General features: G+C 36.7%; 1 protein-coding gene across 1 annotated transcript; it reads left to right on the forward strand.

The window, feature by feature from the left end:
- The first annotated feature begins 19,153 nt into the window (after nt 1-19,153).
- On the forward strand, nt 19,154-22,847 carry LOC140690159 (uncharacterized). The gene is made up of 4 exons (XM_072951657.1): nt 19,154-19,222; nt 19,628-19,733; nt 19,827-20,211; nt 22,136-22,847. The coding sequence occupies exons 1-4, from the start codon at nt 19,154-19,156 to the stop codon at nt 22,446-22,448; spliced, it is 873 nt and encodes a 290-aa protein (XP_072807758.1). The 3' UTR covers nt 22,449-22,847.
- The last annotated feature ends 232 nt before the right edge of the window (nt 22,848-23,079 follow it).

Genomic DNA, 23,079 nt, shown 5'->3' on the forward strand with positions numbered 1-23,079 from the left:
TAACATGCGACATTATTTAACTCAATTTTGTCTTTAAATTGTGTGAGTGGTAAGGTTAAGGTTATGAAAAGGTTCTTGCGCTAAACATTGTATCTTTGCCGTATGTCTGTGCTATATTTTGGAAGATATTAAAGAAGGCCTTGGACAATTTAAATATCCTAAGTAAAAGTTAAAAAAGAACCATTCATTTAGATGTTTTGATCTACATCGCACAAACTAACTGGGTAGTCTAAGGTACCTGGTTGACTGTCTGGCTTTCTCGCTTCTCTGATTATTTGAATTTACATGATCCTGTTCTTAAACGGTGTTAGTCACCTGAGGATATCGAAGAAATTTATTTTAGAGAGAGAAAATAAAAATACAAGCCAGATAAGTTCATCCAACGAAGTTTGTTGTAATCATAGAACAATGAATTAAGTGTCCTGGCTCCTTTAATAATGAAGGGGATAAAGTAAGTCATCGCCCTTTTTAGTATGATGAATATTTATTCAGCACTGTCACGAATACTTAACTGCATACTATGTCATGTTCATTAAACATGTTATACAGCAGTCTGTCAGGGAGCGAATCAAAAGATCTGCTAGAGAAAAAAAATATGCTTCACAAGCAACAGAGGTCATCATTAATTTAAAAACAGAATACACCATTCAAAACAGTATTTTTTTTCTGATCCTCTCCCAGCCCCCAACTTTCAAAATTTAGTAAGCTGGCATCAAATATAAAGTGCAGCATGAATAAAATCTAAGATTTTCCCTGGATACATATTGGAAAATTGGAACAGGATGTTTACATCCTGATAGTTGAAGCCCTTAGTACACAAGATTATCAAAAAGAAAAAAAAATGTTTATATAGCATTTATGTCTAGAAAATAGCTAGTAACTAGCCAGCATTGCCCCAATTCACTACTCCATAAATTGTATCATCATCTCAAAATGTTGATAGAAATGGAAGAAGAAAAAGGAGGAGGAGGAAGAAAACAGGAAGACAAGAGCACATGTACTGTTAAGATCTTGACAGCAGAACATGGACTGAGCTCTCACCGAATTTCATCACAATCTGTTGAAGAATAAATAATATGAGGTAGTTTATTTAAAAATGTAAATGAAAAGTAGAAAGTAACTTGCTGTTAAATAAATTCGCATTTTTAAAGCAGTTCTGTTCATCTCTATTGTTTATATCCTGAGTATTGCACATTTGTAATTTGCTTGTTTAACCAAGTATGATCTATACATATTGAAAAAGTTATCTCCTTTGCTTTCAACTTTATTTTTAACGTCTGAAAGAAAACTAGAAAATATCTGTGAGAAGTTGAAAAGCAAACTAGCTAGGGTTTGAGTGGTTTGTGTGTGTTTATTTTGTTTTGTTTTGTTTTTCTTTCTTTTTTTGATGTCAGAAAGGGATTCCTTGGAGAGGAGAAAAGATATAATCCCTGGGGAGCAAAATAAACCACTCAGGGGACTTTGGGGGGTAAGAGTCTTGCATCTGTGAAGAGCTGCTTAAGAGAACTATTGCAAAGGAGTATTAATAACGCCTCCACTTCTTTTCCCAAAGGCTAACCAACATTTGTTCATTATTTTCTCTTTTCTGTCAAGAATTACTAGTGTGGAGAAAGCTAGAAGACTTCAATTTATTTAGGACATCCACCAGTCATAAGAAAATTGACAGTTTTTATGAAAGTTAACTTTTCCTGTTCTGAAAGTGGGGACAATAGTATATTTCCTACTCTCAAAAATCAGTTTCTAAGAGTAGTTATAGAGATATAATACATGTAAAAGTACAAAAAAAAAATCCCATAACAATTGTAATACATGTCAAAACCTGCCAGAAAACCGTGCTTCATAAGTAAGGGAGGTCATCATTAATTCAAAACAGAATATTCCATTGGAAAGGGTAGATTTTTTTTTCTGTTTCTCAACCACTACTCTGATTATTTTTTCTTACTCCCCAACCTTATTCTCTCAAATTCATTTCTTTGGAGGACAGACTGAAAAAAAATTCTTCTTGTTTGAATAAATGTATGCTGTAACTGGTTGCTAGGATGGAAATAAAATTTGTTGGGATAATAATTTTTTAGGAAACTGACTTGGAAATCACAAGTAACTACCATATTTGAGCAGGAAAAATAGAGGTTTCTTTTACATATAATTACTTTAATATATGTTGTTTTTAATGTATATATAAAATGAAGACCGAGTGTAAAACAAAACACAACAAAAAAACTTTAAAAAGTAGTGCTTTTAGAATGATCTGCCCTACAATGCTGTTATCTATCATTTCTATAATGATACAAAATATTTATGATTAATGGACACATAATAGAGTATAAATCCAGGAAGAAGCTTCTAAAATGCCAAACGAATTGCTGAATATTTTACGTCTTATATTTGAGAACATTTCATTGTATTATAACTCTATAATAAACATAGGCAGCCCATTTATGGCTTATAGAGATCTATCTAGATTATTTTTTTCATCAGAGACTGATCTGTTAGCCCTGCCAGGTGACAGTCTCCTGCACTTAATTATCTGAATTGGAAACAGGAGTTACCCAAAATAAAGAGGCTATGCATTGAACATTAGTTGATTATTGAAAGAAAAAGCAAAACAAAACATGAAGTTCCAAGAGAAGTTACCTTTAATTGTGCACTGGAGTTTGTCTAAAATGAGTCCTATTTTCCAGTTTTAGCAATTTCCTATTTCTTTGACCATCGCTATCATTTTCCCAGTTGTACTTTTAGGATTTCTTGACATCACCTTGACTTTCCCTCAGTTTCTGTTATATTTCTTTCCACACATCTTTGAGATTTGCTTGCTTCCCCTGTACTCATGCCACCAACTAATCTAGGTCCTCGCCACTTCATAGCTGGATCACTACAATAGCCTCATAACTGATCTCTCTCCTCCAATGCATCTTGCATACTTTTGACAGACTAATTTTGTAAGGGGCCAATTTCATCATTCTACTTTGCTGGTCAAAAATTGAGAAGAGTTTCCTCTTGTCTATCACCTTAAGCCCAAATTCTTCTGCCTGCCTTTCACTGTGCTTTATTATCTCTTTCTTTCCCTTATAAACTTATTTTATGGTCTTCTGCCAGAAAACCTGTCAAAAATGTCTTCTCTTTGGCTGTTCCCAATCCAGTGATTACTCTGTAAATTTGCAATGTATTCCTATTCCCAAACTGCATCAAATAGGAAGGTTTTCTTTGCTTCTCTCATTTCCAAATACCAACCATTTTTAACGTCCACTAATTTCACACATTTACTAGAAACTATTAGCTTATATTGATCTCTCATTCCTTTGTTTGAAGTACTTATTTTCAGTTTCAATATATTCAATATTCCATACATTAGTAATTTTCATTTGTGAAACTACACTCTCAGCAAACACTATGCTTATTGTTTTTTAAACATAATCTCATTCAATTTTCACAACAATCCTAGGAGGTAGAGATTCATAATGCCTATAGATTAACACCTGAAGATTCGAAAAACAATGAATGTCCCTAAAGATCCAATATTTCCCCTAGAAAGAAATCTTTAATTATTTCTAATTTACAGTTGCCATGTTTAACAAATAAAAACACAATAATAAAAATAGTTAAATTTTAATTTCACTTAAAAAATAAAATATTTTGTATATGTATGTCCCATACAGTATTTGAGACATAGTCATACAAAAAGATTATTGTTTACCTGAAATTCAAATTTAACTGGCTTCCTGCATTTTATCTGACAACTTTAGCCTAAATCTGATCCCAAAGACTTTTCATATCAAATAGTATCTTTTTCATACATTTTAAGAATATGGACAGTAAGAAGGCTCCTCTTCCCGGACCAGGCTCAGATGGTACTTTTAGTGAAAACAGAACTGGAATTTTGCATTCTGAACTTCCTCTTAGATTGCTCCAAACACATGGATATTAGACATAAAATGTACAAAGAAAAAAATAGGTAATATTCAAAGCAAGCTGTCTGGGACCAAAACAGAATTAAAATGCAAAGCAGTGAGTGGGCTTGAACCGCACGCTCCTAGATCCTTGGTCAAAGAGCAGGATGAGGAAGCCAGGTGACCAGCCTCACGAAGGGCAAAGGAGAATAAAGAAGCTAAACATGAGACAAGAGTCAAGTGCAGTATTTGAAACTAGGGCTCGAGGTTGGGCTTTTTCACTCACGCAAAGAGGGTGAAAAGAAGCCATTGCCAAGCACATCCTGGGATTACGGGTCTTGTGGTATTGATGCTTAGGGATGTGAGGTACTTTTCTTACTTCAGCTTCTCCATTTAAAAATTAGGGAAAATAATACATACCTAACACATTTATTCTGAAGATCAAATGATGAATACACTTTCAAATCAATCAAATAAATTAGAACATTCCTATAATCAGCCTGTGGCTATAATTACAACTTCATAAACATGGTCTCATTATTATACTTAGATAGCAAAATTAGGTTATTCAAGTTCTCATTCTAATCCTGAAAAAATTATTTAGAGTTGTGATTGGGAATGACATAAAAGTATATAGATTAACTGAGAGAATTTATATTCTTACAATAGAACTTTTTATATAGGTTAACCTTATATCACTCAAAATTTGATACAGGTTCTCAAAATGTACTTAGTATCAGTAATTTTATATTTGTGTTGATAGTGTGAATGTAATACGTATCTATTATATTTTCTAAATAATTATTTCTATTGTGTAGGAAGGTAGATTTCGTATGTTTATTTTTAACCTATCTACTTTTCAGGGCGTATTATTTCTGAAAAAATTTCCATTTATTTTGTAGGATTTTTCTGATGTCTATTATATTACATACAAGTAAAAAATCATTTGTCTCTTCTTACTCAATGCTTATATTTATCAATTATTTTTTATTCTGATTGCAATGACTAGATCTTCCAGAATACTGACACCAAACAACTAGACTTGATTTTAACTACTGAATTTCATCTTAATGTTTATCACACTGTTGAGTTCAAACAGATAATCTTTATTATTTTAAAGAATAATCTCTGTTTATGACTTAATAAGTGTGGGCGTTTTCTTAATTCTTTAATCAGGAATTGAATTTGTATACTATAGGAAGCCTTTTACACACTGGTATAAAGTGATGCTTTCAGTAGTACTTGACAGTTACATTCTCATTATAAACATTTGGTGGTTGTCATGGGACATAACTATAATTCAAAGCAGTCTTTGTAGGAAAAAATACTTTGAATTCCAAACCACTAATTGACATATTAATTAAAGAATGCTTACATGTACCTTTAAAGCATAAATCCTTCCAAGAATTTCTGACACCTGTTGTATCTCCCTTCATGTATCTATTATAATTATTTATCATATTCTTTGATGTTATGATAAACATAGTACTAGAATTGAGCCTATATCATATATACAGTTCTGCTTATGTAACCATTAGCAGCTCTAAGATTTTTCTTTTACCTTTTCTTTTTACTCCCAATCTTTACCCAAGGAATCTCGTCTACAGACATCCTGGACTCTATCCTTTACAGGAAAAATCTACCATGATTTGAAAACTCCACCTTAGACTCTGAATCAACTATCTGCCATTTCTCCATTAGTAATACCTCCACCCTAAAGATAAGAAATCCAAGACTCCTCAGGCTTCATAGTTCCTAAGTGGCAGAACCAAGCTATAAACCAATGTTTCTTTTGATTCAAAGCAAGACAAAAATAAATATACAATTCCCTTTTATTCAAGTCAGCATGGAAACATTTGAACCCAGCTTTCATGCATATCCAGCATAGTCTCTTCTCCACACTCAGTTTTCTCAACTGATATTCATATGAAAAAACTTCAGGACTTTGTCACAAAGCCTGGCTATCCCCTTCTGAAAATCTGTTAAGACTCTTTAAAGACAGACATCAATAACTGACCACTTTGTTGGACCCGCTGAGAATTATACCTCACATCTTAGCCTCTTTTGGCTTCAATTTTCCACAAATTGGTATATGGCATTTACTTATCTATTTCACAGAGCTGATGAGAATTTCAATGAAATCATAAGGCAAATCATTTTAAATTATACACTGATATATTCTTGTATTATTGTTAATATATTAGAATGGATATATTTGAAGTTCAATACTGTTTCAAAAATTATTCATAGCTTATGCTTTTCTCTTAAAAGACAATATGCTTTCTATTGATATACATTTTATGTACTTCAAAAGATCTCTAAGTGTTTTCTAAGTATTAGCTTAGCATTTGATATGGTGCACAGACCAAATGTATTTTGTACTACCTCTAATTTGCAAATCGAAAAAGACATGAAGTAGGAACCATTTGGTAAATTAATGAAACATTTAACAATTATACAAATTTTGTGACTCCAAGTCAGTACTTAAAGCTTTTGATTCAGTTATCTTTAATTCATGTGTAGTTCACTGATGCAAATGTTTTGGCTATAACATCTCTATTGAATCAAACATATGCTCCATTAAAGGCTCCATGTGACCTTAGGGAACTTATCTGACTTTTTAACTTAACTCAAACGATATTAATGATGGAACACATTCTCATTTCCTATAAATTTTTAGAAGCCTTTCATACCATTACTTAGGAAAATGATTGCTTAGTAGCCACTGGTGGCAACTTTTAGTACAAAAAACTTGTGTCGTATTTGTTTGCCTATCAAATTTACCTGATTAGCATGGAGACAACTTCTATGACTCATTTTATTTTTAAACTATAAAATGCATAATAAATACATAGACAAAGAATGATATCAATAAAAAACACCAAGGAAATAAGTCATTATTACTAAAAGTTCATGTTGATCTGTACATTGCCAGACATTTTTATGCATGTATATATTTTATGCAGTTATGTTTTATAGCATGCTCTCTTATTTAATAAATTGTAAACATTTCCCAAATCAATAAATACATTTCTTCAAAATCATTTTATTAATCTCTAATCTTTCAGCATATAAACGAAACACTGTTTTCTCAATCACTCGTCATAGAAAGGCTTTTCCATTACTTCTAAATTTATTTGTTAAGTGATGCAACAATAACTATATTTGTGGTTAAATCTTTATCCTAATGTCTCAGTTTCTAGGGATAGATTACAAAAAATGGAATTGTAGAGTCTTTAAGGGTTTAAATATATATTGTCAACGTGATTCATAGAATGGTTCTATGGATTCTACGAATTGAACTTCCACAATGTCCTTGCATCAGGACAACCCTGGCTGTAGTCATTTTTAAGTTAAATCCTTCCTAATTCACTAAATGATACATAGTATCTTCTTAAAAACTGCCCATCTTTCTAAGTCAGTATATTTTTAATGTGTTTATTGGCTATTTTCCTGCACAGTTCTTAGTCATTTTTTTTTATTTTGAATGGAATTTTCATTTTTTGTCTTGATTTTAAGTGTTTTTTTAAAATAAATTAAGTATAATTATCTTCCCTAAGTTTAGATTTTAAATCTATTTTTATAAATTTTCCCTATGGAAATTTAGTATGTTTTGAATGTAAGGGAGAAAAAATTTTTACCTCTTTTCTTAAGAGTTTCTTGACTGGGCTTGAGAATTAAACTGACATAAAACAGATTAACAAGAGAAAAGCATACAAATTTATGTAAGTTTTATATGACATTGGAGCCTTCATAAGGAAATGAGGCCCAAAGAAATCGCAAAACCTAAAAACTTTCATACTAGGTTGGACAAAGAGAGGTAATGGTAGAAAAGGAACTAAAATGTATGGAGAGGCTAAAGGAAGATAAGAATTATTTTCAGAAGATCTGTTTGTACAGAATTCTCTCCACTTTAACTTCCCATTAAAGAGAGTTTTTTTTTTCTCTTGGTATGGGAAGGGCATCTTTCACATGGGAATTTTTATCTCCTGTTTTCAGAGGAAAAGGGGAGATTAGAATGCCCTGCTTGCATCTGCTGTTTATTTTATTATTTTTTTTAAGTGCCTTTAGCTCAAAATAATCCTTATGTCAAAGTAGCATATTTTGGAGTGTCATCTTCTACCACCTTCAGGAATATAGTTTTTCTTTCCTTTCCACATGGAAATACATTAAAAATGTATCTGATAAAATTGATATTTGTTTATTATTTCTGCCTTGGTTATAATTTTAACACCTTTTCTCACTATAAAATTATACACGTTATGTATTAACTGTATATACTCTTGGTGCTCTTATTCTGTTTGAGAATTTCAATCTCTTAGGAATTTATTTTGATTTATAATTCTCAAAATCAAAATAATTCTGTGGTCATTTTTATCCAGACTGTTTATAAAGTAATCCATTCTTCTCTACTGATTTGAACTGTAACATTTATCATATTTTTGTGTTTACCTAAATCAGTTACCAAAGTTTGTCTTTTGACCCATTCATTTTGTCTGTTTATTACATCAATAGCACATCATTTAAAATAAGTAACAGATTTTAATGTCTAGTAGAATAAATGTTTTATCACTCTACTTTTCTAAAATAAAATTTAAAATCATTTTATTAAGTTCTAAAGAAAATTCTACTTGCATTTCTTAGAGACTGCATTATATTCATATATTAATCCTAAGAGAATGGGCATCACTATAATGTTAAGTTTTCCAAACAAGGATATGGGATTTAATCTTCATTTACTCATTAATCTCATTTACTATGAACAAGGAAGTTTCTTAGTTTTGTTTAATGTGCCATGGTTATATAAAATGTTAACATTAGAGACAGCTGAATGAAGTATATATATTGGAACTCCATACTATATTTACAAATTTTCTGAAATTTAACATTATTCTAAAACAGAAGTGTATTAAATCTATTGGATTTTGGCTGTTTCCATTTATATCCATTTAATGAATGTTTTAAATACACATTTCACTAGGCTGCAGGTGAATTTCATGATGATGGAAGCTAATGAACCACCCTCCAACCACATAATTATTCACTGTTTCCAGAAACTTGGATATCAACCAGAAAGCCTCAGTAGGAAGCCGATAATCACTTAGCCAGAGGTTTCTTAGAATCCTTCTTTTCCTTCTTCCTTGTCCTCCTCCCCTCTCAGGAACCTATTCAGGTCTACAGATGATCAGGATGTGAAAAGGGTGGGGAGAGTCCTGTCTTGCCAGTGCATAATGGTGCTGCAAACACCATGCCCCAGATGCTGTTAAAATACACGGAGTCACAGGTCTTGGTCAAGTCTGCTCAACAAATGAATAACTCTTAGAAGCCACCACTGGAAGCTAGCTCATACAGAGACATTGAGTTGAACAAGCCAGCTCAACTAAGTACTGCACATCAACCCTGATCACCCTTTGTGCTGACCAGGATACTGCAATATAGTTGCAAAGGGACAGGCCCTAGAGACAGGCTTTCTACACTAGTTCTGACACTTGGTAGCTCTCTACTGTAAGTTACTCAACATCTCTACACCTCAGTTACTTCATCAGTGAAATTGAGTTGCTCTTTCACATCTCTGTACCTTTGTATATGTATCTGTATCTTAATCTTGTCAAACTGTATATTGATTTACTCAAATATATAATGAGAGGTGATAATGACACAGCCATTGCTCCAGATGCTGGAGATACATTAATTTTGCTTACACTCATTAGACTGAGTTGGCGGCAAGAAGCAATTTTTTTTTTTTTACTTATTCTGCTATTATCAATTCCCAGCACCAACTAGTTCTACTAAGAGTTTAGCAAATATTTAACAAAATAATCCCCTTGGCTACACATACATTCTAAAGCCGCTGAGGTTTCCACACAAAGTGAGAGACAGTCTACCCTTTTCCACTACCCAAGAAATCCTGGGGTTTCAGGAAAGTTCCATTTGTATCAAGGACAAGGATTTGAGGGGAGAAGGAAAGCTATCTTTATCAGGTGCCACTTTTATTGCCCTTCCTACACTCTCCTGCCATAAAGTAGAGAAACACACACATCCAGTTGAGTTGTCACAGCAGAAAGGTCTGATATTCTCTAAAGAATATGCATGTACCCTGTGGGAACGTATCTAGGAAATGAGAACATTTGCCTGTTGTGAGCTTCATACAAAATCTCAGAGGCTAAGATCATGTTTGCCTAACCTGTCAGGAAATTCAGATGAAAGGGACAACGCTAGTACGTCTGAATGAAATACAGGACATCCTCTGGGTGTGTGGACTCAGGATCCCCAGTTTTCAGTATTTATTATCAACATGACATGTGCTCAATTGATTGATGCCCCTCTGGGTTGCTTCAGCCCCACTAGCCATATTCTCTTGGCTGCTACAGTTTTATATAAATGGCCCTGGGCTGGGAACACAGTTCTTTGTTAAAGGAGAGGTTAGCAAATTAAGGAAAGGTGCTAAAGACAAACCAGCTCCTAATATAGACTTCCTCTCTGATATAATCAGAAGAACTAAAAGATATAGGGGGAAGCAAAAAAGAGACCTGTGGGTTGTCCTGGGTTAAAACCCACAACTTTTATGTTTGTCCAGTTCTAGAAATCTTTATAAAATTTATCCTTTAATAAATAATCATGAGCATTCATTTATGTACTCAGAAAATAAGTTAATTATGACATTTGACATGCAATAATGTGCACATGAAAATAAAATGATTAGAGTATACATTTCAGAATTCTTCACATTAGTATTATTATTAAAAGCTAATGTTGGGAACATGGCAAACATATGAAAAATAATTTTAGAGAGTGTTGACAGCTGCCCCCAAGAAACCTCTGATCTTCATAGTCCCCTATGCCAGAAACCAAATATTATGTTTAAGGACACAGAATTCATACTCACAAAACAAATGGAGGTAGCATTGTTTCAGATGTTTAGATTCCCTCCACCATAAAAAAACAAACAAAAAAATGTGATTACCAATTGTTCCTAAAATTAAATACTATACTAACTAGTACAAGTTAGAAACCAGCAACAATAGGGGAATACATAATTAACCATTAGAAAAGTATAACAGACATCACCTTAGGGCTGCCTAAGGGCCAGGTTATAGCCAAACACAATTCTTAGTCAGTGACGAAATGTAGGCTGTTGGGATTATGTCTTTCAGAAGAGTCACTTGGACAAATGGCAAAGGCAATCAAAGATTTGTGAGCCATGCTTAACCCATTCATTTTTGAACAGGGTGTTTTCTGGTGGTGTGTGTGTATGTGCATGTGTATGTTGGTGCATTTGGTTATCAAGGTATTATCCAAACTATCCAAACAGTGATTTTGATCTGAAAGCAAAATTAAGCAAATGCTACTAAAATTTAATAAGAACTGGTTATTTATATAACCTCCAGTTATGGTACACACTCTTGAAATTCTTCTTTAAGAGACAATCTGAAGAGATATAAAATGGTATAAAGAAAAGAGATTTTAGACTATGTAGTAATTTTACTAAGGTAAACTTGTCAGAACCAAGTCACAACTTGAATCTACTCTAATTGTTAAGGATATTTCATAGAAAGTCAAACTTATCCTAAAATAGTTTTAAAATTTTGCATCAAAGTATATAAATTAAATATAAATCACATATTTAAAGACTGTACTTTATTTCCAACACACAGTCTTATTTCATAGGAGGTCAGGGAAAGAGCAGAATTTCAGTTAACATATTTACTGAAGAAATAGTTCTGAGTTTTTGTTCCTTTTCCTCTCCCTTTCTCTTTGTTTTCCAGTATTTCCATGTTGATGATAACATGGATTTTAAGCTAGTTAAGTGCATTCAGTGAGGAAGTATGTTCCTTAGTTTTGAAATTTTGATAAGTTGAGGCTTATATATATCATTTTATTTACTGACAAGTTAACTTACCTTTTATTTTTTACCACCTCCCAGCTTACTTTGTCCTGTGACTTTGTGTTTTATATAAGAAAAAGTGCTCCTTGTAATTTTAGAAGTAACTGATGTCTACAACATTAAGACATAAAAGGTCCCTGTAAACTTAGTCTTTTATGTTGAAAGACATGGTTAGTTTTACCTGAAAAAGACTCAAAAGTGTTTTCTCAACGTTGAGTAAAGACAAATTCCCTCTAGTGTGTAGCTAACAAGATCTTTTGCCCTGTGGCTTTCACTTTCAATCTTGTCTTTTGATATAAATAAGTAGCATCAGGATACGCTTTCAACAGCATTTGTTCCCCAGTAGCCCTCCAGCCACGCCAGATGTGGGGTGTGCTGCGGAAGCTCCTTAAGGCATTTCTTCTGACCATCCTGCTTTAGTAGGTTAACTCCATTTCAAGTCTACATTGGAGGAACTTACTGGCTTAAAAGAAATAGTGGCAAGAACTACAAAGGAGTAGTAGTCCAAGAAGTTGGATTTGAGAATCACCAGTTGGCATGAATGGGCTCAAATTCACCATGAGCCTAAAAGGTAATGATCACTCTGAGAAGCAAAAGAGGAAACAAGTTCCAAGGTGAATTGTGGAGACTTGTTTTTTTTTTTCAATTGAGTCTTTTCAGATCCCTTCAGAATTTAAGTATGGACACATCATAGGTAGAAGACATATCTTCTATTCTGATTCACACAGGATATTAGAGAATGCATTACACTGCAGAACACTTACAATAACACTTACAGCACAGTGTAACTCCTCACTCAACACTAAATTGTCAGTGAACTTGGTTTGTTGCACTACATGGACTAGCAGGCCACAGAGATAGCTCTTCTTTCACTTGGGAGCTATAAATTCATATATATGTCCATCAGAGGAAAGTGTCCATCGGAGGACTCTGATCTGCTAGGGTCAGTTCTCTGCTGTCCCTGCTCTACTGCAGGGCGTTGCCTGGACCATCAGTACCTCCATAGATTCACATCCTTAAATTACTAATCCTGAGCAACTCATTTTAATTCTATTAGGGTTACAGTCTTTGGTCAATAGAAAATGTTATTTATAATTCTCCTTGCCATTAAATAATCTTATTATTGGTAGACTGTAAACTGTTACATAGTCTTTGGCCTAATAGAGTCGTGTGGATATTCAACCTGCTACAAAATCGAACTACTATTTCTTTCTATCTAGCTTTAATAAGTAGTGGTCACTATTGTAATTTTTGAAATCATAGGTAAATAGGCATGTGTCTTTTAGAATTGTATTGCCTTTCTAGAGGGCAGTTTTTCACCTTTCAAGATCCAATTTCTTTCCCTCCTGGTCTCCGCTCTTGTCTGCCCTCATTATAACTGATGACTCTCTCATCTGTGCCACAGCTGGGCCTTCTATGGAGCAATATTAGGGAACTTTTAACACAAATTACAATTATTGGTTTATCTGTTTATCTCTCCTACTAGATAATGAAACACATTGAATGCAGTATATTCAGTTCCTGGAACGTAGTAATCATCAAATAAATGTCTATAGAATAAGTTGATTAATGAACCTTATTTACTTGGTTATTAGCATGATTAATGAGAAGATACTAAAATATAAAATATACTATTTTTTGAAATCTTTTCAATTCTAGAATCATTGTAGCAGTCAATGCAAAGTTAGAAATTTTCTACTTATAAAAATCACAAAATAAGAGTATCTTTAATAATGATGGCAAAAGTTAAAGAAACTGTAACGAAAGTGTCCGTTATTTTCAGTTTTATGTTTTAGTTCATAAATTTAGTATTTGAATGTACTCTTAATTATGGCTTTTTTTTTCTCTTTTTCAGTTAAATGTATAGATTATAAGCTAACACTATAGCAATGACAGAAGATAAAACTTGAAATTGAGAAGTGTTAAAGGTTCCATAATAAATGTTTTCTTTGAAGGTTATGAAAGTTTTTTGTGACAGTATTTTTAAAAAAGGCTATGATATTAGTTCTCATTGTAATGTAATTTATTTCATAAAAGTGTACTTTGGTCTGGCACTTACAATGATTTAAAAGGGAATATAATAGAATAGATGATTGAATTTTACACTGGAGCTTAATTTATGTGGGAATCAAAGAAAAGACTCCCAAGCACTATTTGGTTTCTTTGTACAAATACCAGGTTACCTAAATACTGGCACATAGGACAGAAACAACTGTGTATTTACCCTGTAATTATATGATACTTAACCTTATAATTAAAAGAACAACAGTTGCCACGTACACAAAGTGCACTTACAGGAAGTAAGTGCACTATAAAATAAAGCAATTACTGAAATAAAACTATATAATTAAAAATCTCTTAAGGCAGCAAGAAGGCTTGCCCGGCTGATTCTGAAATTACCAGGATAGGTATTTCAGATGCATTATCCTGTAGTTTACAAGGAATAGAAAATGTATCTTTTCCAGAAGCATGTTCTCTGGAAAAGAGTATAAACAAGCTAAAACCTTTTAATTTGTTCCCAGAGCTGGTACACTCGCCCTCATTGGGAAGAGACTGAAGTTAGAAGAGCATTCTGAACACTAATGTCCAAATGCATTTTTGATAATAAGTGATGATTCAAAGCAGACCTATTCATTTGCATTGAGAGAAACAATGTCTCTTTTTAGAAGCTCATCCCAGTAAGTACTAAGTTACTTTTTCAGAGAATCCCAAAAGTAGCTGGAGAAATATTTCTCTTTCAGAGAGCCACATATGTTTGATCCTGTCTACCCTTTGTTCCAAATATGTATACAAGAACTAAGAACCAGGGGAGAACTTGTCTGTTGTTCTCATCAACTTTCACTATAGTTTCTCCAGAGATATCCTATATTTCTACCCTTACTTTTGCTTATTTTTATAACTATTTTTAATTGTACCCTCTTTTGTGAGGAATAAGATCTTACAAAGCCTTGATGATTAATCTCATGTCAGATACTGCACAGGGAGTATCAAGAATGACTCCCAGAGTTCTGACGTATGCAACTGAGTGGATGGATGAAGGGCCATTCACTGACATACAAACTACTGGCTAGTGTAGAATATGACAGCTTAAGTTTGGACCTGTTGGATTTGAAATTCTTTGGGCACTTACAGATGATTTTTTAATGCATATGTATGAACTTCAAAGAGAGATCAAGGATACAGAGGCAATGGAAGTTATGAGTACGGGTAAACTTTTCTAGAGAGAGTACACGTTATGATTAAAGGACAGGTGTAGGATGAAAATTGCACAACACTAACAAGGAAAGAATGGATGAGGTACAAAGAGAGGCTAGGAAGAAATCACCAGTCTGGTAGGAAGAAACATGGAACAGTGCAGGGTCAATAGCTAAGGGAAAGAACGTTTTTCCAATAAGGCAGAAAAAGTCAACAATGTTAAATGCTCCTGAGGCACAAAGGGATATGAGAACTGAAAAATATCCTTTGAATTTGGTATCATAGAGGACATTGATGACTGTGGGGGGGAGGATCATCAATGACAGTGGAGCTTTACAGTATTTATGTGAATCTGATGACTTTTAAAAGAAAGCCAAATTCTCACTGGTGAAGTCCATTAACAATTCTTAGGGAATAAAAATATAAACTGGGTAATAAAATAAAGTCTAAACTTTTTTCTTTTCCTTTGTGCTTAGTCTAGTTTCTCTTGCTCGTACAGTACTGCAGAGGCATTGCGCCCAGCACATCAGACCAGAGTTTCTAGTGAGGCAGTCTTGTCTAAGCTCCTGTGGGATATTCTGGCTGAGGAGAGACTAAGTATCTCAACCATGGGCCATTATAAATTCAAGGGGGACCCCCAGTTATCACAGAGCCCACAGCACTTGGGTGCCTCCTATTTGGGTCTTTTGAGGAATTCATTGACAGTTTGATGCTGGTTCAAAATTTCCTGAACTGGAAATCTTATTTGGGTCAAATCTTGTAGCATTTTTATACCAACAGATCACACCAACCACCCTTCTCAGCAGTTGGAAACAAATTCAAAAGAGAAACATCTAAGGTATGGAGAACCAAACACCTACCCTCCTGAAGGATACCCATTAGGGTGTATCTTGCAGAACTGGAGGTCTCTCAGGTATCATTCTCCAACTCCAAATATTTCATCTTCCTATGGAATACGGCCTGGCTCCAGTACCAGCTGGGAAATGGGCAATGTCGGCCTGTCAATGGGTCTCTAAATTATAACACCATTTACAATTGGACCTGCTATGCCAGAGACAAAAGAAATGGGATGAAATTCCCTATATTCAGTTATTTTTTATGGCCTTACATCAGAACAAAGGCCTTCAAAAGGGATGTGGGCTCTCCTCCACTGAGGTTATACCAAAGGAGACTAAGCCAGTCCTTAACTCACCTCCTGAAGACCTTCTTGATCTCCTCCCTAACCCTTCTACTGCTCTCTCCCTATTCCCTTCCTTCATAAATCCCAGTTTGGGCCATAGGCCTGAGGGGCCCATTGCATATCAGGCCCCTCCCCCAGAAGCAGGTCCAGCAAGTATACAAGTGCAACTAATTACTGGCTAGGGTCTAACAATCCAGCAGGAAAAGTACTCCCTTTGAGGCCAGTCCCTGATGGAGAAGAAGGGTTCATGTATCCAGGTATAAACTCCATCTACCACTTCTGATCTGCATGACTGGGAAAGTCTTAGTAAGGGGTTGAGGGAAGATTCAGAGGGTTCCTAAATCTGATTAGGGGAATCTTTCAGACCCATGACCCCACCTGGACTGACATCCAGAGCTTCCTCAATGTACTCCTAGTGGGAAAGAAAAGGCTCTGATCTTTTCAAAAGCTGAAGAGGAAGTAGACTAAGAGAATGGAAACAATGCAGGTCATGATATTTTCAGACCAGGGCATCAAACGGTCCCAGATAAGATACCCAACTGGGACCAACAAGATAATGGAGAAAAGGGGGGTAGGTAGACAAAGGCTGACCTATTATAAAAATATGATCCTAAAGGGAATCCAGGAAGCAGGAATGAAATTTGACAATTGGAGTAAGATAAAAGAAATTCATCAGGAGCCAACAGAAAACATGTCAGCATTTCTAGAGCACCTTAGAGAATGCCTCCCAATGTATATACTCCCACTGACCCTGAGTCATTGGAAGGGAATGCAATCCTGAGGTCATATTTCATTTCCCAAAGTGCCCTTGACATTAAAAACTGGAAAGAGAACCAGGTACCCTTATCTCTCCCCTGGTCGAAGTTGCCTACTGAGTATTTAATAAACAAGATGTAGAGGAGGAAAAGCCAGAAGATAAACATGGCCCAGAGACAAGCCCATTTATAGGCTGTTGTCCTGCAATATCAACCGGTTGGCACAGGAATTTGGACCAACCACCCACAGAGACTCTCAGCTCGGATGTGTGACCCCTGGCTGCCACAGAAGGATAGAAAGCCACATAAACTAGAACCCAATCAGTGTACTGTGTGTGGACAAGAGGGACATGGAGGAGAAAACACCCTTATCACCACTGAAGGGGGATGGAAATGTCACTACCCAGATCCCAGCCACTACCCTCAAAGACAGATAGTCAAAATAGATGAAGACTAATGGGGCCAGTTAGCTCCTAAACTAGCACTCCAATTGACCAGCTGACATTGGACACAGGGGGAAAGCCTGCTGAGTTCCTACTCAACACAGGCAGATCCCTCACCAGAGCCTTAGAGCTTGGGACAGGGAAGCTTTTAAATGTGTACATAGAAGATTTTAAATGTGTACATAGACTCCTAGTGTGAGTATGCCACCCGACACGCACACGGGGCTATTTGGAAATAAAGGGGTAAACTTAGTGGGGAGAATAAACAGGTGAAATGGCTTCAGCATATTGAGATTCCTAGCAGCAGTGCAGCCTCTGCAAAAAAGTGGCAGTGATTCACTGTAGGTGTCATCAAAAAGGGAATAAAGGGTAGCAACAAAGTGGACACAACTGCCAAAAGGGTGACCCTAGAACCAGTAAGGTGGCAATTATCCTCAAACCTAAGAGGTCAGATACATCTAATTACTCCCCAGTCTATACAAAGGAAGAATTAGACACAGCCCAGAAATGGGGTTTTAACAGAGATCTCGGAGGCCATGGATGCTGGTTAACAAACATGAGAAATACTTCTTTTCCCAAACTGCAGCTTGTCAGGCCATCAGGGAACTCATGAAGGAACTCAGTACAGGAAGGAAGCTCTGTATAATTGGTTAGTTGAGGTCATGGTAGCTCTTGGCATGAAAAGTATAATCAGTCCCATAGTTAAGACATGCCCCATATGCACAGTTAACAACCCCAATACCAGACCCCCAGAGACCCCCAGACAAGGCCCATTCAGACCAAAGGGACATATCCTGGAGAAGAATGGCAGGCTGATTTCACTGTCATGCCGAGACCATTGGGCAACTTTAGGTATCTCTTGGTGCTGGCTGGACATGTTTTTAGGGTGGGCAGAATCATTCCCCACTAGAATTGTAACAGCAGCTGAAGTGACAAAAGTATTACCAAAAAAAGATAACCCCAAGACTTGGACTCCCAGTAACCCTACAAAGTGACAATGGCCCAGCATTCACGTCTCGTGTCTCAAGTGACAGAAGGAATAACAAATGCCCTGGGCATAAACAACAGGACCTTGCACTCAGCCTGGAGACCCCAATCACTGGGGAAAGAACATAAAAGGAACCTTAGCTAAGCTATGCCAGGAGACTCAAGGAAACTGAATAAAGTTACTCTCAATTGCCCTGCTCTGCATGTGGTTAGCTCCAAGAGTAAGTTAAAAGTTAACTGCAGTTGAACTTATGTGTGGTTTCTCAGTCCCCAGGCCTGAGAGAAGAGAGACTTTAACCCCCTTGAAATGAAACCAACTCCAGGTATGCCCTCCAGGTCGTTTGTACTCTAGGTAGGCGAAACCATGAAATCCTTCACAGAATAAGGTAACCAGGTGCTGTCTGCACCCACTGACCTGGCCCTCCACCCTTTCCGGTCAGAAGACCAGGTGTATCTAAAAACCTGGAAACTAGGTAGCACAGAAGACCAATTCACTCCCACGTGGAACAGACCCCACTCAGTAATCCTCACCACTCATTCTGCCCTCAAGTTGCAGGTGTTCACTCTGTGGGTACATCATACTTGAGTGAAGACGCCCCAGGACCCCAACCTCCAGGGAGATAACCTGGGGTAAAGAACCCCCTTGACTCCTCTTGTGAACCTCTCTCTGATATGTAAAGCAGGCAGGCCAAAAGGGAAAAACAGCTAAATAGGGTGCCTGGAACGCTCCAGTAAGACCCTAGAATCACTGCATTCATAGGGGTGCTAGTGCCCTTGGCCAGGGTAACTCTATGTAACATTGTTACCATAGAAAAGCCACCATGGTGGCAGTGGCCAATGAGAACAGCTTTGCCTTCAAGCTGTTGACTCACCGGCTCCCGTGGTCCTGGGTAACCAAACTGCCCTAGATAACCTGTTATTTTACCAGGAAGGGAACTGTGCACTGGCCAAAGCGTCGTGCTGTTGGCTTGTTGGGAAAAACTGCAGACAGACCGCTGGAAAAACGAAGTTGACTCCAGAAACCAGCAAGCCTAATCTGGCTGAACAAACTTGGAGTGGGGTAAAACCAGCCCTCCCTGGTTTGGTCTGTACCTTTCCCAGGCCCCTTCATGACCATTATTCCCCTGCTAAGTCTGGGCCATGCATCCTTAACTGTCTGGTATCACTATCTCCAAAAAGCTAGAATCTGTAAAACTCCAAACAGTGGTGGCTCAGGGATACAAACAGTACCGGTGACCATCAAACAGATCTAAAGGTGGCCGGGGAAAAAGTCCTGCTCCTCTACCCTGGGTTAGGATGACGCCCAAACTCGGCAGGAAGCAGTTATAAACGACAGAATTTCTCCCCTCAGCTCCCCTCAAGAAAGAACAGGACAAAGGGCAGAGGAAGGATTTGTCACCAGTAAAGCCCATTAACAATTCCTAGGAAATAAACATTATGTTTGGGTAATAAAATAAAGTCTAACCTTTTCTTTTCCCTTTGCTCTCTGTCCAGTTTCACTTGCTCACAGGGCGCCGCATGCAGAGGCCTCACACCTGGCACTTCAGGCGGGCTTGCCTGGGGTGGAGACAGCCGCGCTGACACCTCCGTTCCGCGGGCGGGCCGTGTGCAGAAGCACCGCCCACGACGCTCAACTCAAGACGGCGGCAGCGGCGGGCCGGGTACAGAGACGCCACGCCCCCTCACCGCCACGCAGCTGCTTCAGCCTCGCGAGACTCCGCTCCTTCCGGATGAATCAGCAGCCCCGCCCACGGCCTTTCAAGGAGAGCAGGTGCCCCGGAGGCGACTGGCGCTTCTCCATTCTTAGATCAAAGACTACAGCTTTCTGTGGCTTCAGAACGGAATTCGGACCCTTTTCTATTGGCGCCAGTGGTACCAGGTAAGAGGACGCTTGTTAGGAACTGACTCAGGAGGGTTGGGGACAAAATGTCTCTACAGAAACCCATTTACTGGTAACTACCAGGTCACTGATAAAATAGATAATAAGGATACTATTAATTACATCATTGTTTTGACAGTTTTTTCTTGTTTAACAACATGCGTTTGAAAATAGGAGTGCATATGTCTGCAAGCAGCATCATTTATTCAGACTTCGTTGTACAATTCGTATGGTTTGTGTTCTGTTTGCCGTGACTCTGTGGTCCATGGAGCTTGAATCATAACTTTTAGACCTCGTTTAACTCATTTTAATTGACTTTTTTTTAATAAATAAGCAGAAGTGATTAAATTTTTTAAAACGGTTATATTTACCAATTTTTGACCCAATGCGAAAAGGCAAGTGAAACAAAATATAAATAAATGCCCCATTTCCTTTAGAGTTTTAAAATCCCATCATCTTTTGTGCCTGTTTTGGTCATTTATCTATTGTAATTAGTGGATCATTGTGTTCTTTTCTTGTATCCCTTGAGTTCAGTGTGTCTTTGTTGTGGGAGCTAGAGGACTATGTTGCTCACAATATCTCTTTCCATGCCTAGCGTAGAACCTTGAACAATAGGGACTTTCTGAATACTTGGTAAATAAAACTGATAGAAATAAAAGCGGCTTTTCACTCCACTAAGCATGCATAATTTACATTTAAGTTAATTTAACAAGTAGTTATGATTTTTGCTGATTTAAAACCTTGGTTGGAGTAGCATACCCACAGACCCAGGGTGCACTCATTCATTTGATAAATATTCTTAAGTTTTCTACCATACATAGGCACTATAACAAAGACATAATCCTTGTCCTCGCTGGAATAAGACCTCAGAGGTGTGCCCTGTTATAATGAAGTTTGAAGTCTTTTTATGTATAGAAAGAGTAGGCTTTCTTTGGCACTTTTGTAACTTAACAGGTTTTATTTTTCTCTATTTTGTTTGATTTTATTTTATGGTTTTGAGTTCCTTTTCACACTCTGTTTCAAACTTCCAACTCAACTATAACTTCCAAGAGATTTATAATAGCAGTCCTTCCCCTAGCCCTCTTTCCAGGACTCCAATAAGAATCGTTGGGAATGGGGAGGGGGAGACTGTATTCTTTGCATTACGAGATTCTTTTTGCAACTCCTGGCATCTTATCCCACCAAGCATGCCTCTCCGACCCAAGGAGGTGAAATGAGTTAAGCAATTAGCAAGTTAAGGGGAGGAAAATCCTCCCAGGTCCCTGCCATGTCCCTCCCCACAGGGTACCCCAGGTTGTCAAGCCCCCACTGGAAGCAGAGGCTGGGCTCCATTACTCCATGCTGTTAATTTTGCAGAGGCACTGAGCAGGCCTGGGTTTGTCTCACACTGACTTCAACTAGGTGTGGAGATTTGTCTAATTTGAGGAAGCATCACTAGGAAATATGGTCCACACTAGGCTCACGCATTTCAATATCACCTTCATTAAGGTGGCATGTCCTTGAGTCCTCTCCAGCTGTGCTTTAACAGGTTCCTCACTCAGGCAGGGGGAAAAGCCATCAATTTCTGTGCCCTCTCAAAATGCTGAGGACAAACGTGTGGTTGAGTCTGGTCTCCTCTGTGAGATGCCAGCCTTTTCCTTCCAGCAGTGCTGTAGCAGGTTCTTAAATCCAAATCCTTTTTTACTTTGCAGATTTGAGATTTTTTTTTTCCTTTGGAAAGAAAGGATCTCTCATGCAATCTGTATTTTTTTTTCTGCCATATGCTTAAAGCAGATGATTTTTTCCTTGGATTATAATATTTCAAATATAACAAAACATAAAGAATATAGTTATATCCTTAAAGTTACAAAAAAGCTAATAACCTAGACTTTGCTTATCTGATATTCAAAGAATTTTCAATGAGGTATGATGATTTTTATTTCAGCAAGTGCACCACAGATTATCTCATCAGAATTCTGAACCACAACCACTGGAGGAAACATTGGAGAAGAGTTAAAAAAAAAAAAAAGATAAATGGAAGGAAGAAGATGCACTTAGGTGTGAAGCGCACACATTCAAACCGCCTTGCTTCAAGTAATGACCATGGATCAAGTTCACAACTCTGCAGAGAACTGGGTGAACTGGGAGAAAGACAAGCAGGAACAGGATTGCAGTTCATACCATGCAAACAAACCGGAAGTCAGTGTAAATGCTTTTTCTGGCATAGTGATAAGGTGGCTGCTTACTCTGAAACATAAAGTCAGTTTTCAACAACATGAAACATTACTGATGTTTCCAACAAAATGGAACCCTTTCCATCTGCTTTTGACTTTGTCTTCAGATCTTTGAGATTTCTAAACTCCTGTATTTCCTACTCAGAAACCAAACTCTGTTCTAAGAGCATATTTTCACCAATAACTTCAACCTTAATAATTGAATTATTTTTAAATAAAAAATGACTGGAAAATAAATCAAACCAAGGAGCAGAACTTGTCACCATGTTTCAAGTTAAAAAAGCATGACCGAATATTTTCTTCTATCACTGACCCTTCAATCACCCTATCGTGTTACTCAAAGTGAAATCAAATTTTGTCTCTTCTGCCTCAGATAAATATGTAACAGTGATTCTTGTACCAATTGATATGATTGCTGAAGTTGTGTAGATATTCATTTATAATTTATAAAGAAAAACTGAACTAAAAAAATCTTTTGGTGATGTCTTAGCTTACATTGGGATAGGAAAATTAACCTACAGATAATTATATTTTTCCAATATAACACACACAAAACATTTTTTTAATCTTTCCCAATCCTATCTATTCACTAAATGTAATTTCCATATGCTTATATTTTATGAATAAGGAAATTCTGAGAGGTAGTAAGTTAGAT

This window comes from Vicugna pacos, chromosome 29 (genome assembly GCF_048564905.1).
Source record: "Vicugna pacos chromosome 29, VicPac4, whole genome shotgun sequence".
Lineage (NCBI taxonomy): Eukaryota > Metazoa > Chordata > Mammalia > Artiodactyla > Camelidae > Vicugna > Vicugna pacos.